Source organism: Aspergillus neoniger, assembly GCF_003184625.1.
Source record: "Aspergillus neoniger CBS 115656 unplaced genomic scaffold BO87scaffold_15, whole genome shotgun sequence".
In the NCBI taxonomy this organism is placed as follows: domain Eukaryota; kingdom Fungi; phylum Ascomycota; class Eurotiomycetes; order Eurotiales; family Aspergillaceae; genus Aspergillus; species Aspergillus neoniger.
Window position 1 is genome coordinate 514,608 of NW_020291143.1, and position 13,800 is coordinate 528,407.

A 13,800-nucleotide genomic window follows, 5' to 3' on the forward strand; every position below is an offset into this window, starting at 1 on the left:
AAAGTGGGATGAGCAGCTCTACTAGTAGTAGGATAGCTGGGAGTAGCAACCACAGTAACACATGCTACTGCCAAGTTGTACGGAGTCAGGCAGTAGTAATCTACTCCGTAGTAGCAAATAGATAGAGTGAGATGAAGGTAAGGCAGGTCATTTTAAATTTATTGTTGTTGGCCGGCGGGGAAAGAAGAAGACCCGCTCCGGCTGGCCGGAGCCACACCGCGACCAGCGGGAACCCAAGCAAGTAAAGTTGAGTTGAGTGAGTGAAAGTGACTGACTGACTGACTGACTGACTGAGAGAGTGAGAGCCGCCCAGAGCTCCCAAAGCCCATCCATCATCGGATTCACGAACCTTCCAACACCTACCACATTCTCCTCTTCCTCTCTCTTCCTCCCCCTCCATCAACCTTGCAACAATCTTTTCGTCTCCCACCCTTCCCCCAGGTATCGCTCTTGCGTCCTCATTCATCTAAACTTTAATTTATTTGGATGTCAAAGTCTCAGGGCTGACGACCTGCACCGTCCCCTGTCATTCTGACTCCCAGCGATACTGGGCGAAGCCGCATCCCTCAGTCCTTATCTTCTCTAGACCATTCCACCTGTCGCGGAAGTGTTTAGATCGACTGGAATCACCCAAGTTCATTCTTTTTACCTGGCTTCCTGTGATCCAGCGGGATTTCCCCATTTCACTTGTTCCTCTCTCTTCCATTCAGCGGGTTTTGTTGAGGAAGGAGAGGTCCGAAAAAAAAAACGTCATAAGGTCTTCCTCGCGACCTGCTCCGCGACCCGGTCTCAAGAGATCAACCCCCACCCTCTCAAGGAGACGCCCTCCTGGCTTTCTTAGCCTCCTCATGATTGCCATTGTCTCTAGACTGTCATAATGGGGAGAATTAAGAAGGTGGCGAGCCAAAAACACGAGGCTACGATCGTGAGTCCCTCTTTTTCACCCCGCGTTCCATCTGTCACGTCTGCAAGGCTAACTGAAAATTTCCCTTCGCTCGTTCTATCAATTTAGTCCCCATATCTGGCGGATTTTGTAGCCCGTGCCACCACCATTCCAGTCCCCGAGCTTCCTTCGCATCTCAACACCTTCTCTCGCATATGGCCCTTCCCCAGAGGCGACCTGTACCATTGGATTAACGTGCTCAACCGCTTCGACGAGATTCTGGCATCTGCCATCGAGAAGTACGCCCTGAACAACGGTCCTCAGACGAAGCCTTTCGGCAAAGACTTTCTGGTGGAGTCTTACGTGCATGGTGAAAGTGCAGGAAAACCTCAGGATGTCGATGCTAAGCTAGCTGAGCTTGGATATGGACCGGAAGGAGACAGGGAGCTTTTAGAGGTGATTCTAAATTTCTCTAGGCTGCTGCTGGAAAAGTGCGGTAATCGCAGCTTGTACAGCAGCAGTGAACGCCTGGGCGAACTCTTGAACACCACTTCGCTCTCTCTGCTTCAGTCCACCCTCCGTCTATCTCTGTGTCTGGCACAGCGGTATCATTCACGCCAACGCGGTGGCTCCCATATCCAGCACAGCTTGCTGGCAGCCCACTACAACATCGACTTGGAGAAGTTGCAGAAAGTTGCTGCGCCGTTCCCGCGCCCTTCTGTCCCAGGAAGAACGGCTGTGTCCCCGGTAGCTTCGATCAAGTCCAAGGAGAAGGCATCTCAGGCCCGGCATAATGCCAATGATTTGTCAGTCCTTGTACGGGAGAATGAAGGCTGGGATGAATGGGGTAACGTGCGCCTGCTTTATTATCCGTCTGGCTCATCAGAACCGGTCAAGACTGCACCGGAGACCGGCACTGCTGGACCATCGGTACAGGCCCCTACCACCCCCACTCCTCTACGCAGAAGTCACACCCATCCTACACCACGTCTGAGCCGTATGTCGACTGCCGAGGATTCGCCTGCATCTGTAACCTCGACGCCGGGAAAACAGGACGAGACGCTGCGGGGTGGCAAGACACTCGAATTACCGTATTCGAAGATTTCCTCGACAAGCGCTGAAGAGCTTGTTGCCGCGCATGTAGACGAAGTACCAGATGATTCAAAATACGAACTACTTCATAGGATACGTACAGCCCAGGGATTGGCAACGTCAGACTCCACGCGGGAGCAAATTCTGGCTATCAGAATCCTCGCCCTTACTAACCTAGCTTACGTTTATCCCGAGCCGCTGTTCCAGCAAAAAGTCCTTCAGTATGATATGGAGCAACCAAAACGTCTGCAGCTCGCCTATCAGCTCGGCGAATTGGTCCATCTAGGTGCGAGTGGCGACCTCCCAGTCTCCCGGACATTGCAGACATTGGCCCTCCAGGCTCTTGATGCTCTTGCGAAACACAAGGCACGCGCGATCGACGTTTGTGGCGCATTGAGTGTCAATGTAAATCATGGTGTGCTGATGTTTTTGACTCGCAAAACCGTCAATGAGCTGGGCTCGGAAGACACTGATAGTGAAGATGGTAGCCAGGATGAGTGGCGGGATGCGTTGCTCGCTTTGTTACGAACGCTTCCGGGCTCTAGTACCAGGACCCCAGAGACTCTTGTTGCTGCTGGTCTGATCCCCATGTTTGTTGATGTTCTCAACCTCCGGACAGAAAAGGCCCGTCGAGTTTACTCCCGCATTATGGAATTCCTGGACACTTTCGTCCATGCTGTCCGTGATGCACTGGGGACACTCACTAGCGCTAAGGGATTTGACGCAATTTCGGACTTGATTGATCACGAAACCAAATCATCCTTTGAGAATGTAAACAAGGGAGCTGGAATACCTTCACAGCACAAAACTCCATCGATTGACTATCAAATTCCTTATTTCCAACAACAAGCTCTGCGCTGGATGTTTAGATTTGTCAACCATATCATGCAGCACAATGGCGGCGGATTCGACCGTGTCCTTCGGAATTTGATTGATTCTCCTCAGTTGCTGACTTCCCTACGCCTTGTGTTGGAAAACGCTCGGGTGTTCGGTTCTCACGTCTGGAGCAACGCGGTCAACATCCTGAGCAGCTTCATTCACAACGAGCCTACGAGCTACGCAGTGATTGCCGAAGCTGGGCTAAGTAAGAGCTTTCTCGAGGCCGTTACTTCTTCCGAACTGAAGGCCCAGGAGAAGATAGTTGTCGAACCTGAAAGTGCTGATGTTGAGGGTGAGACCTCGAGGCTTCCTGAGACCAGTGCTACCGAGACAACCGCAGAAGATGGTCGGGGCCCTCGGGAATATACTATTGTAAGGTCGGCAGAGACGCGTTTAGCCCCTGGGATCATGCCCGCCGCCGAAGCTCTCTCGTGCATTCCCTCCGCTTTCGGAGCCATTTGCTTGAATGCCTCTGGCCTCGATCTATTCAAGTCCTCCGATGCCCTGGAGAGCTTCTTTGAGATTTTTGAGAACCCTGAGCACGTCAGGTGTCTAAAGGACGATCCCAACCTAGTTCGTTCTTTAGGTACCACTTTTGATGAGTTGGTGCGGCATCATCCGGCTTTGAAGGCTCACATCATGACTGCAGTTATCGTGATGGTTGCGCGTGTTGGATTGTTGTGCAGAGCGAAGGCCTGGTCAGTTGGAATGGGTGCGAAGCTGTGGACAGAGAACCCTGATGGAAAGCCAATCATCTCGGGCCCTACTTCCCACTTGCTGAAGGCGATCGGAATCGATAATAACGATCAAGCCGAGGATGCCACCACCTTCGGTGTGCCTCAATTGACGTCTGATCAGCTCCCGAACGGCGGAAAGCTACAGCTCGGCGATGTAAGTCAGATCCTTCCATCGTCGAATGACAACATCGAGCCGAAGGAAACGGACGCTGCCGGTCTCACTGCCACAGACTATGTGTACCCTGTCGTCCGATTCCTGGGTGCATTCTTTGAGAACCAGCCCAACTGCTCGTATTTCATTGAATCCGGGGGTGTAGAGTTTGTCTTGGATCTCGCGACTTTGCAAAGCCTCCCATATGATTTCCATAATACGGATGCCAACCAGGAACTTGCCGTCCTGGTGCATATGCTTGCAGAAACGAAGCCTCACTTGGTTGTACCATCCCTCGTCCAGCGAACGGAGCGAGCTGTCGATATGCTCTCGAGTTTCTGGCAGGAGCCCAATCATTCGGGATTTTTCACACCGTTGATCATGGCGACATCCAATGGGGCATCCGAAGAAAAGGGCAAGGAAACACTCATTATATCCAAGGCAAATGGAACATTCTTTGCAAAGCATATGGGGGCTGCCCTTATCCTAACCGATTTCCTCCGTGAGATCTATTCGATGCCTTTGTACCAGACACGTCCGAGCCAGCAAACCTCCGCTTTTGCTCAAGTTAACCTAGTTGACCGATATTGCTCCCTCGTGAAGAAGTTGGGAGGTTTGCATGCAGCGTGCGTCTGGGAGGAGATACTGCTTGAGAAGAACATACCCGACACCTGGGATCAGGCAACCAAAGTGCAACAGTCTGGCTCAGCTCCAGAAAGATCTAACCCTGTCGCGGGACCATTGAACACCGAAGGAAACACCATCGTACCTGGTGCAGAGCCCAGTAGGGAAAGTCCAGCTGCTAGCGATAGTGCCCAACCTGGAGTTGCCCAAGAGTCCAAGGAGCCTACCACAGCCAAGGTTGCCGAAGACGGTGTAGCGTTCAAGAATGTTCAGGCCCTCCGGTATCTCCTCAGCTCGTTGCCTTCTTCAATCACTGGCTTCTTCCATAACTTGGGACTTGGTCTGATTGGAAAAAGGAGAACGGATCTTTATCAGAAGCAGAATGCAACTCTGGTGGCGGATGCTGTTGCCGGAGCCGTGCTAGAGCAATTGCAATTCCAGCCTCCAAATGCCAGTGACAACTCCAAGCTCCGGTTCGCTTACCTGATTGTTATACTGTCTTCGTTCTCCCATCTTCTGTTCGAAGGTAGGCTGGTTTCCTTCCCCTTATTCATTTCTTGCCTGGATGCTGACCATATTGTAGCTACCGCAGACCGTCCTCATTCACACTACCTTACGCTGGTTTTGTTTTCCTTCAAGAGACACGGAGGCCTGAAAGTAACGAAAGACATTTGCGACCTCTTTGTACAGGAGGTCAAGGCCTTGACGCCGCCGGAATCCGTCGCCGAATCTGAACAAGATGTCTCAGCACGCCTCACCTCCGCTTACGGCGGCATCAAGATTATTCTCAGCTTTTTCTCCGAGCTTGCCTCGGGGAAGAACATCGTCGATTCCAGTCAAACACAGGCCATGACCAGCGATCGTGACCGGGATCGCCCCGACTACTTTCAACCAGGCCAGTTTTTGGTGGACCTTCGGATGGAGATTCTACCGATGGCTCGGGACATGTGGAATTCCGACTTCGCCGCGCAGTCCTCCAGTTCTGTTGTCAAGTGTCTGATTGACATTCTGCGTTCGTCACTCGATGGTGAATATGAGACGGGAGCTGCTCGCAGCTCCGATGTGCCTCCTATGGTGACAGACGTCGCGAGAAGAATGTTCGTCGTGAACAAGGACCGCATGGTGTCTTTACAAGAGAAGGGATTCGATGGACAGCTTGCCAAGGAAGCGCTTTATCGCTGCAACAACGTATATGCCGCCGCCGAGGAGTACTGCAGGGCACAAAGTCGGCTAAGAGCCCCTCCAAGGGCGGAGCCATCCCCTGGTGACATCGAGTCGATTCGCTCAACGTCAGGGGCTGAAGGATCTGACGAGCCTGCAAGCGATGCCCCTTCGTTTGACAATGGGTTCCTCGAGCGGTCTGCACTTGCCATGCTGTTGGCACAAGCTTCAGGCCGACCGGCCGACGATGCATCCCGTCAAGACCAAGGCCAGGGCAGATCTGAAGACAGCGAAGTTAGACATGGCTCTGAATTCCTGGCGAGAGCCCTGACCCATATCTTGAACGATGACCATGCCACTGGGAGCGATGAACCTGAGGAATCTCCAATAATCACGCCCCGTATCTCTAACGCTCCCGGTGGTAGTTCGTCGGAGCCTTCAACCCTTCCGGCAAATCAATCACCAGAACAACGCTCCGAACAACCTACGAGACGGCGTGAGGTGACTACGATCGAGGATTTAGATAAGGAACGTGAGCAGGTTCGCTCGAATTTGATTGAGCGTTGTTTGGACATCTTGAATGAGCACCACGACGTCTCTTTCGAGTTGGCGGATCTGATTGCCTCCGCAACAAGAAGACACCGCGACGCGGAAAGCTTTAGAAGAGAAGTGGGCGAGATTCTTGTGCAATCTTTGGTCTCTTTACAGATGGAGAATTTCCAGGCTGCTGGCAAAAAGGTGGCCGCCTATGCTCACCTTCTCGCTCTAGTCGTCCAGGACCGGGAAATGTATACCGCAACCCTTGGTGAGCTTAAGGAATGCTTCACGACGTTCCTTGGATTCATCCAAGTATTACCCGAAAAGTCATCCGATGAATCGTTCCCTTGGATCGGCCACGTCCTCCTGGTGCTGGAGAAGTTGCTTTCTGATGACTGCCAACCACCTCAGATTCGTTGGAGTATCCCTGATCATGAGAACCCAAGTGCAGACGACGAGCAACCAGCTCACTTGGAGGAGCCTCTTGTATCACTTGATCAGAAAATGCAGCTTTATGAGGCACTAGTCGAAATACTGCCAAGAATAGGCAAGGATGAAACATTGACCCTTTCGATCTGTCGAATTCTTGTCATTCTCACACGCAGTCGCAGCATTGCTGTGCGCTTGGGAGAGAAACGAAGCCTGCAACGTCTATTCGTCATGGTCAAACAACTGTCTAGCTCCACAAATGAGAAGCTCCAGGGAGCTTTCATGTTAATCTTAAGACACATCATCGAAGATGAGGACACCATCCGGCAGATCATGAGAAGTGAGATTGTCGCCAACTTCGAATCCAAGTCGTCCCGCCAGATCGATACAACCGGGTACGTGCGACAAATGTATCATCTTGTCCTCAGATCTCCTGAAATTTTTGTTGAAGTGTCAAATGAAAATTTGAAGTTGCAGCGTTATGACAACCGCCAACGACCTCAGATTCTCACGTTGAAGGCCGACAAAAAGAACAGTACTTCAGATCCCACAACGGTCAAAGAAGCGCCTGATAGTCCGGAGAAGAGCGAGGGCCAAACAGGTGGAGCATCATCTGAGGATAAGGACAAGGCTAAATCTACTGATCTCAAGCCGCCTGTGGTGGAGAACCCTGATGGCGTTATCCACTATCTACTTTCTGAGCTTCTGTCTTACAAGGATGTCGATGATAAGGAAGCTCCCACCGAGAGCACAGACCCATCCGCCCCCGATCAATCGGAAACTCAAACCGATGTGGAAATGTCAATCGATGAACCTTCTCCATCTGTTTCTAGCACCGACGCGCAGGCCACACGCAACTCCAAGAAGTCAGACAAGCCGGCATTCAAGGCGGACGACCACCCAATCTACATTTACCGCTGTTTCCTCTTGCAGTGCTTGACCGAGCTCCTGTCGTCCTATAATCGCACCAAGGTTGAGTTCATCAATTTCTCTCGCAAGGCAGATCCTCATGCGGCTACGCCGTCAAAGCCTCGCTCAGGGATTTTGAATTATCTCCTGAATGCTTTAGTGCCGGTTGGCACTATGGAACATGACGAATCGGTCTCGTTCAAGAAGCGAAGCAACACGTCTGCTTGGACAATGCGTGTTCTTGTTGCTCTATGTACAAAGACGGGCGAATTCGGCGGACCTGGAAGGCGACGTAATGAACAGGACCTCAATGAAGACGACGAGCCCGAGCTTGCCTTTGTGCGGCGGTTTGTCTTGGAACATGCGCTGAGGTCATACAAGGAAGCAAATGCTTCGAATGAACCCCTGGACGCCAAGTATTCTAGGTTGATGTCACTTGCCGATCTTTTCGATAAAATGCTCAGTGGATATGCCTTCGTTTCTGGAGAAACAGCTTTCGCGTCTTCAACCAGGCAATTGGCTAAGACTATGTTTGAAAAACACTTTATCTCTGCGCTGACAGCTTCAGTCGCTGAAATTGACCTCAACTTCCCAGCGTCCAAACGGGTCATCAAGTACATCTTGCGTCCTCTTAACAAGCTCACCCAAACCGCAGTGGTGTTGAGTGAGTCATCGGATATCTCCACTCTCGCTGAAACTGAAGATGATGAGATCTCCTCAGCTACGTCGGTTTCGGATATGGAAGATGACCGGGAGGAGACCCCCGATCTCTTCCGCCACTCCACGCTGGGCATGCTCGAGCCTCGGCACGAGGAGGAGACCAGCTCCGAAGAATCGGAAGAGGAGGATGACGAAATGTACGACGATGAGTATGGTGAGGAGATGGAATATGATGAAGACTTGCCAGAAGACGATGGCGAGGTAGTCAGTGATGAAGAAGATGAAATCGAAGGCGTTGGGCCGATTGAGGGACTTCCTGGCGACAACGGCATGGACATCGAAGTGGTCATCGATGACGATGAAGATGATGAAGACGACGAAGATGATGAGGATGACGAGGACGATTCCGACATGGACGACGACGAAATCCTTGCCGGCGAAATCACAGGAGATCATGATAACGAAAGCCTGGAGGAAGGTGATGATGACGAATGGGAAAGTGAAGAGATGTCTGAAGACGACGAAGAAGCTGAAATCATGAATCAATTCGAGGATGAGTTGGCCGATAGTCTTCGACAGGCAGAGCAGCGCGACGATGGGCAGCGGTTTGATGATTTGTTCCGTGTCCTCAATGAGGCTGCTGGCGGCGTTGAAGATCTTCAGGCTGACAGTCTCGGGGATATGCATGAAGACATCGTCGATGATGACCTGGCTGATGAAGAGGGTAAGTGTTCCTTATTAACATCCGTGTACCCATTACTAACAATGCTCCAAGAAGATGAGGAACTTGAAGAACTCGAGGAAGAACTCGAGGATGCCGACGACGACCAAGGGTCCTACCAAGGTTTCGATGATGAGGAAGATCTTATGGATCCTTGGGGATGGGAAGGCGATGAGCAACCGCCACGAGGCCATCATCACTCCCGATTCCATGGTCCTCGGCCGGCATGGGCTGCGGTTAGTGGGATCATGCCCAGTCGGCACGGTATCGTTCCCATTCAGCCTTATCGGCTCCATAGAACTCAAATCCCGGCCCGTGGAAACGATGACGGGACCAACCCTCTTCTTGTTCGGACAGACCGTGGCTCCGAGACAAGTGGTCAGCCCCGCGTACCTGGCAATGAAGCTTTCACCGACTGGGTTCATGGCATGGAGCCCGTATCGACGGGACGTCTGCTTCCTATGGATAGTCCTGTTAGCTTCATGAACGCAGTTTTGCAGGCTATTGGCGGACAAGGGGGCCCAGGATTTGGGGTCATCACCCGTCCCGATGGTATCCACGTCCATGTTGACAGACGTGCAATGCCTAACCGGATACAAGACATCTTCGGCCTTGGCAGGCCCCAAGCTCCTCCTTCCCGTACTCGCGATGATCCTTCCCAAGCCGTGAGCTTCGCCTTAGCTACAACCAGAAGCCGTTGGCAAGAGGAGGCCCGCATTCTGTTCAGCAGCGCATACGTTGAGAAGACCCAGCGCGTGGTTAACTCCCTGTTGAAGATCTTGGTGCCCCCTGCGATTGAGGAAGAAAAGAGACGGGAGAAGCAGATGGAGGAAGAGCGAAAGCGGCGTGAAGAAGAACGCGCAGAACGTGAACGTCAGGAGCGCATCGCCAGGGAAGAGGAGGAGAAAGAGAGAAAGCGCAAGGAAGAGGAGGAGAATGCCAGACGGCAGCAAGAACTGGAACGTCAGGAAGCAGAGCGACAAGCGTCCGGTATTGAGACGGAGCCCATGGATGATGTACAGCGGACAGACACCAGCAACGAGGCCGCAGCACCGGCAGCCGAGACTGATGCAGGCCCGTCAGAACCTGCTCCCCGCGTGCACACAACTATCAGAGGCCGTCAGCTTGACATCACTGGCATGGAAATTGATCCGGAGTACCTGGAAGCCTTGCCTGAAGAGTTGAGAGAGGAAGTCATCATGCAGCAGCTCGCAGAACAACGTTCCCAGGCTGCTGCTGCTGGCGAAGAGCCCAGTGAAATTAATCCAGAGTTCTTGGAAGCCTTGCCTCCAGAGATCCGGGAGGAGTTGCTGCAGCAAGAAGCGGCCGATCGTCGTCGCCGGGAGCGTAACAGTGCTCGCCGACAAGCTGCTGCTGCTGCAGGTGCAGCAGCTCCGGCTCCGGCTCCAGTTCATGCAGAAGAGATGGACCCTGCTAGTTTCCTGGCTACGCTAGACCCATCCTTACGTCAAGCTGTTCTGGCTGATCAGCCTGAAGAAATCCTGGCAACATTGGGTCCAGAGTTCCTTTCCGAAGCTCGTGCGTTGCCAGGCAGACGATTGGCACAATTCGGCGATATCACTCGGGTCGACCACCGTCACCGACGTGAGCCAGCCGACGATCAAGAGCCTAAAAAGCAACAAAGACGTCAGATTGTCCAGATGCTGGACAAGGCCGGCGTCGCTACGCTACTGCGTCTGATGTTCATGCCTCTCCAAGGCAACGCGCGCCACCAGTTGAACGACATTCTCCATAACGTGTGCGAGAACCGCCAGAACAGGATGGAGGTCATTAGCCTTCTCTTATCTGTCCTTCAGGACGGTAGTGCAGATGTCTCGGCGATCGAACGCAGTTTTGCTCAGCTCTCACTCCGTGCTAAGCCTTCGTCGGTTCAGAAAACCCCTCAATCCGTCAAACGGAACTTGTCATTCCAGGGGTCTTCGAATGTGAGCAACGAAGTGACTCCGATTATGGTTGTACAGCAGTGCCTGGGAACTCTTTCTTTCCTATCGCAGTACAACCCTCACATTGCTTGGTTCTTCTTGACCGAGCATGACTCTTCCCCGGCCCTGAAGCTGAAGGCTCTCCGCAAGGGCAAGGGCAAGGAGAATAGGGCTAACAAATTCGCTCTTAATGCATTGTTAACCTTACTGGACCGGAAGTTGATTATGGAGAACCCTAATTGCATGGAGCAGTTATCAAGTCTTCTAAGCAGTATCACACAGCCTCTTACACTTTTGCTCCGTCGGGAGAAGGAAAAGCAGGAGGAAGAGGAGAAGGCTAAGGGCAAGCAGCCCGAGCAGGCGCAGGAAGAGAGACCGACTGAAGAACAGGAACAGCAGCAACCTGTTCCGGCAGATCAGACGGGATCTGCCACGGACACGACAATGACAGATGCACCGCTTCCCACCGTCGAGACCACGCAACCGCAGAATGAAACTGCTCAGCCAGGGCAGACGGAACCATCGGAAGCCGCCAAGGAAGAGAAAGCAAAGACCACAGCTGATGAAGAGAAGCACAAGAGAAGAACCATCGAACCACCAGTTGTCCCTGATCACAACTTGCAGCTGGTCGTCCATATCCTCGCCGCTCGTGAATGCAACGGAAAGACATTCCGGGACACACTTTCCACCATCAACAACCTTTCCGCTGTGCCCGGGGCTAGGGACGTGATTGGTAACGAGCTGGTCAGCCAGGCTCAAACTCTGAGCACTGTTATTCTCACTGATCTTGATGAATTGCTGTCGCACATTCACCAGGCTCGTACCGGTACCGATATGCAGGGTCTAGCTTTGGCGAAGTTCTCGCCAGCCAGTTCTGATCAGGCTAAGTTATTGCGCGTTCTCACGGCTCTCGATTACCTGTTTGATCCTTCTCGGATGGACAAGGTGAAGGGAGGTGAGCCTGACAATGCGGCTAAGGAAGATGTTCTACAAACGTTGTACGAATGCTCTACTTTCGGGCCTCTATGGACAAGACTTAGCGAATGCTTGACCGTTATTCGACAGAAGGAGAACATGCTCAACGTCGCAACTATTCTCCTGCCTTTGATTGAAGCATTAATGGTGGTTTGCAAGAATACCACGCTTAAGGATTCCTCTCTTGCCCGGAACAGTAGGGAGTTGTCTGTGTCGACCACTTCCGTTGACGCTGGTCTCAGCATGGAAAGCCTCTTCTTCAAGTTCACAGAGGAACACCGCAAGATTCTCAATGAGCTTGTGCGGCAAAACCCACGGTTGATGAGTGGCACTTTCTCGCTGCTGGTCAAGAACCCCAAGGTTCTAGAATTTGACAACAAGCGCAACTACTTTACTCGTCGCATTCATTCCCGTGGCGCTGAGCCTCGTCACCCCCACCCACCTCTTCAGCTGTCTGTTAGACGTGACCAAGTCTTCTTGGATTCCTTCAAGTCCTTGTATTTCAAGACGGCAGACGAACTGAAATATGGCAAGCTGAACGTGCGCTTCCATGGTGAAGAGGGTGTCGATGCCGGTGGTGTGACTAGAGAATGGTTCCAAGTTCTCGCGCGTGGCATGTTCAACCCCAATTACGCTCTGTTCATCCCGGTTGCTTCGGACAGGACTACATTCCACCCGAACCGTCTGAGTGGTGTCAACTCCGAGCATTTGATGTTCTTCAAGTTCATTGGACGTATCATCGGCAAGGCCCTGTACGAGGGACGTGTTCTTGACTGCCATTTCAGCCGTGCGGTCTACAAGTGCATCCTCGGTCGGTCAGTATCCATCAAGGATATGGAGACGCTTGACCTTGACTACTACAAGTCCCTTCTCTGGATGCTCGAAAACGACATTACTGACATTATTACTGAGACGTTCGCTGTCGAGACGGATGACTTTGGAGAGAAACAAGTGATCGATCTCATTGAGAATGGACGTAATATTCCTGTCACTGAAGAAAATAAGGAGGAATACATTCAACGGGTCGTCGATTATCGTTTGGTCGGCTCCGTCAAGGAGCAGCTGGACAATTTCCTGAAAGGTATGTTTTGGTCCCATTCCCGCGCGACTATTGAGTATGTGGCTAATACGTGCTGTCCAGGATTCCATGAGATCATCCCCTCCGATCTGATCTCTATCTTCAACGAGCAAGAGCTCGAGTTGCTAATTTCCGGTCTCCCCGAAATCGAAGTGGATGATTGGAAGGTCAATACCGAGTATCATAATTACTCGGCCTCCTCGCCCCAAATTCAGTGGTTCTGGCGCGCTGTCCGCTCATTCGATAAGGAAGAACGCGCCAAGCTTCTGCAATTCGTTACGGGTACTAGCAAAGTGCCTCTGAATGGATTCAAGGAACTCGAGGGCATGAACGGAGTGAGCCGTTTCAACATCCACCGTGATTACGGCAACAAGGATCGTCTCCCAAGTTCTCATACTTGTTTCAACCGTAAGTACACCAGCAATGTCCGGGACTGTCTATATGGCACAGCTTGCTAACTATGTGGCACAGAGCTGGATCTTCCAGAATATGAGAGCTACGAAACATTACGGCAACGTCTTTACACTGCGATGACGGCTGGCAGTGAATATTTCGGGTTTGCATAAGTTGGTGGCGCTAATATCCCTTATTGCGTAAATGATGATTTGGGGGTTAACCCACTTTCACTCGCAGTGTCCTTGACTCGATGCTGAAGCATATTATGGCGTTTGACACATCTTCATTTTCAGCTAGTTTGTACCTTACCAAAGGCATGGGGGTTGTGGTAGGAAATGGACCGCAACCGGCAGACCAGTTGAAGTGCAGGTCAACTGGAATGCTGGGGATCGGTTCGGGGATTTCCATGTTTTCTATGTTTTACTTTGCAAATTGCAGCAGCATGTACTTTCTTCAGCTATGTGTCAATTACTTAGAAAATTCCAGTCAATGTTCTCGTTCTTTCACCCACTCTCAACTCCTTATCCAGCCATCGATGCGCGGTTAGTCAGCCGGGTGCTTCTCCGTAGTCTGGAGGCGGTGAGGGGCGGTGGATCCGGGGAGTCACGGGATGCAACTTTTTTCT

The 13,800-nt window shown here is 51.9% G+C and overlaps 1 protein-coding gene across 1 annotated transcript; it reads left to right on the forward strand.

Moving 5' to 3' along the window:
• Window positions 1–877: 877 nt before the first annotated feature.
• On the forward strand, window positions 878–13,681 carry tom1 (E3 ubiquitin-protein ligase TOM1; the record flags this gene model as incomplete). Its single annotated transcript, XM_025627784.1, has 6 exons — window positions 878–925; window positions 1,013–4,892; window positions 4,950–8,786; window positions 8,838–12,782; window positions 12,843–13,187; window positions 13,251–13,681. 6 exons carry the CDS (start codon window positions 878–880, stop codon window positions 13,343–13,345), a joined length of 12,150 nt encoding a protein of 4,049 aa, XP_025480059.1. The 3' UTR covers window positions 13,346–13,681.
• Between the last annotated feature and the right edge of the window lie 119 nt (window positions 13,682–13,800).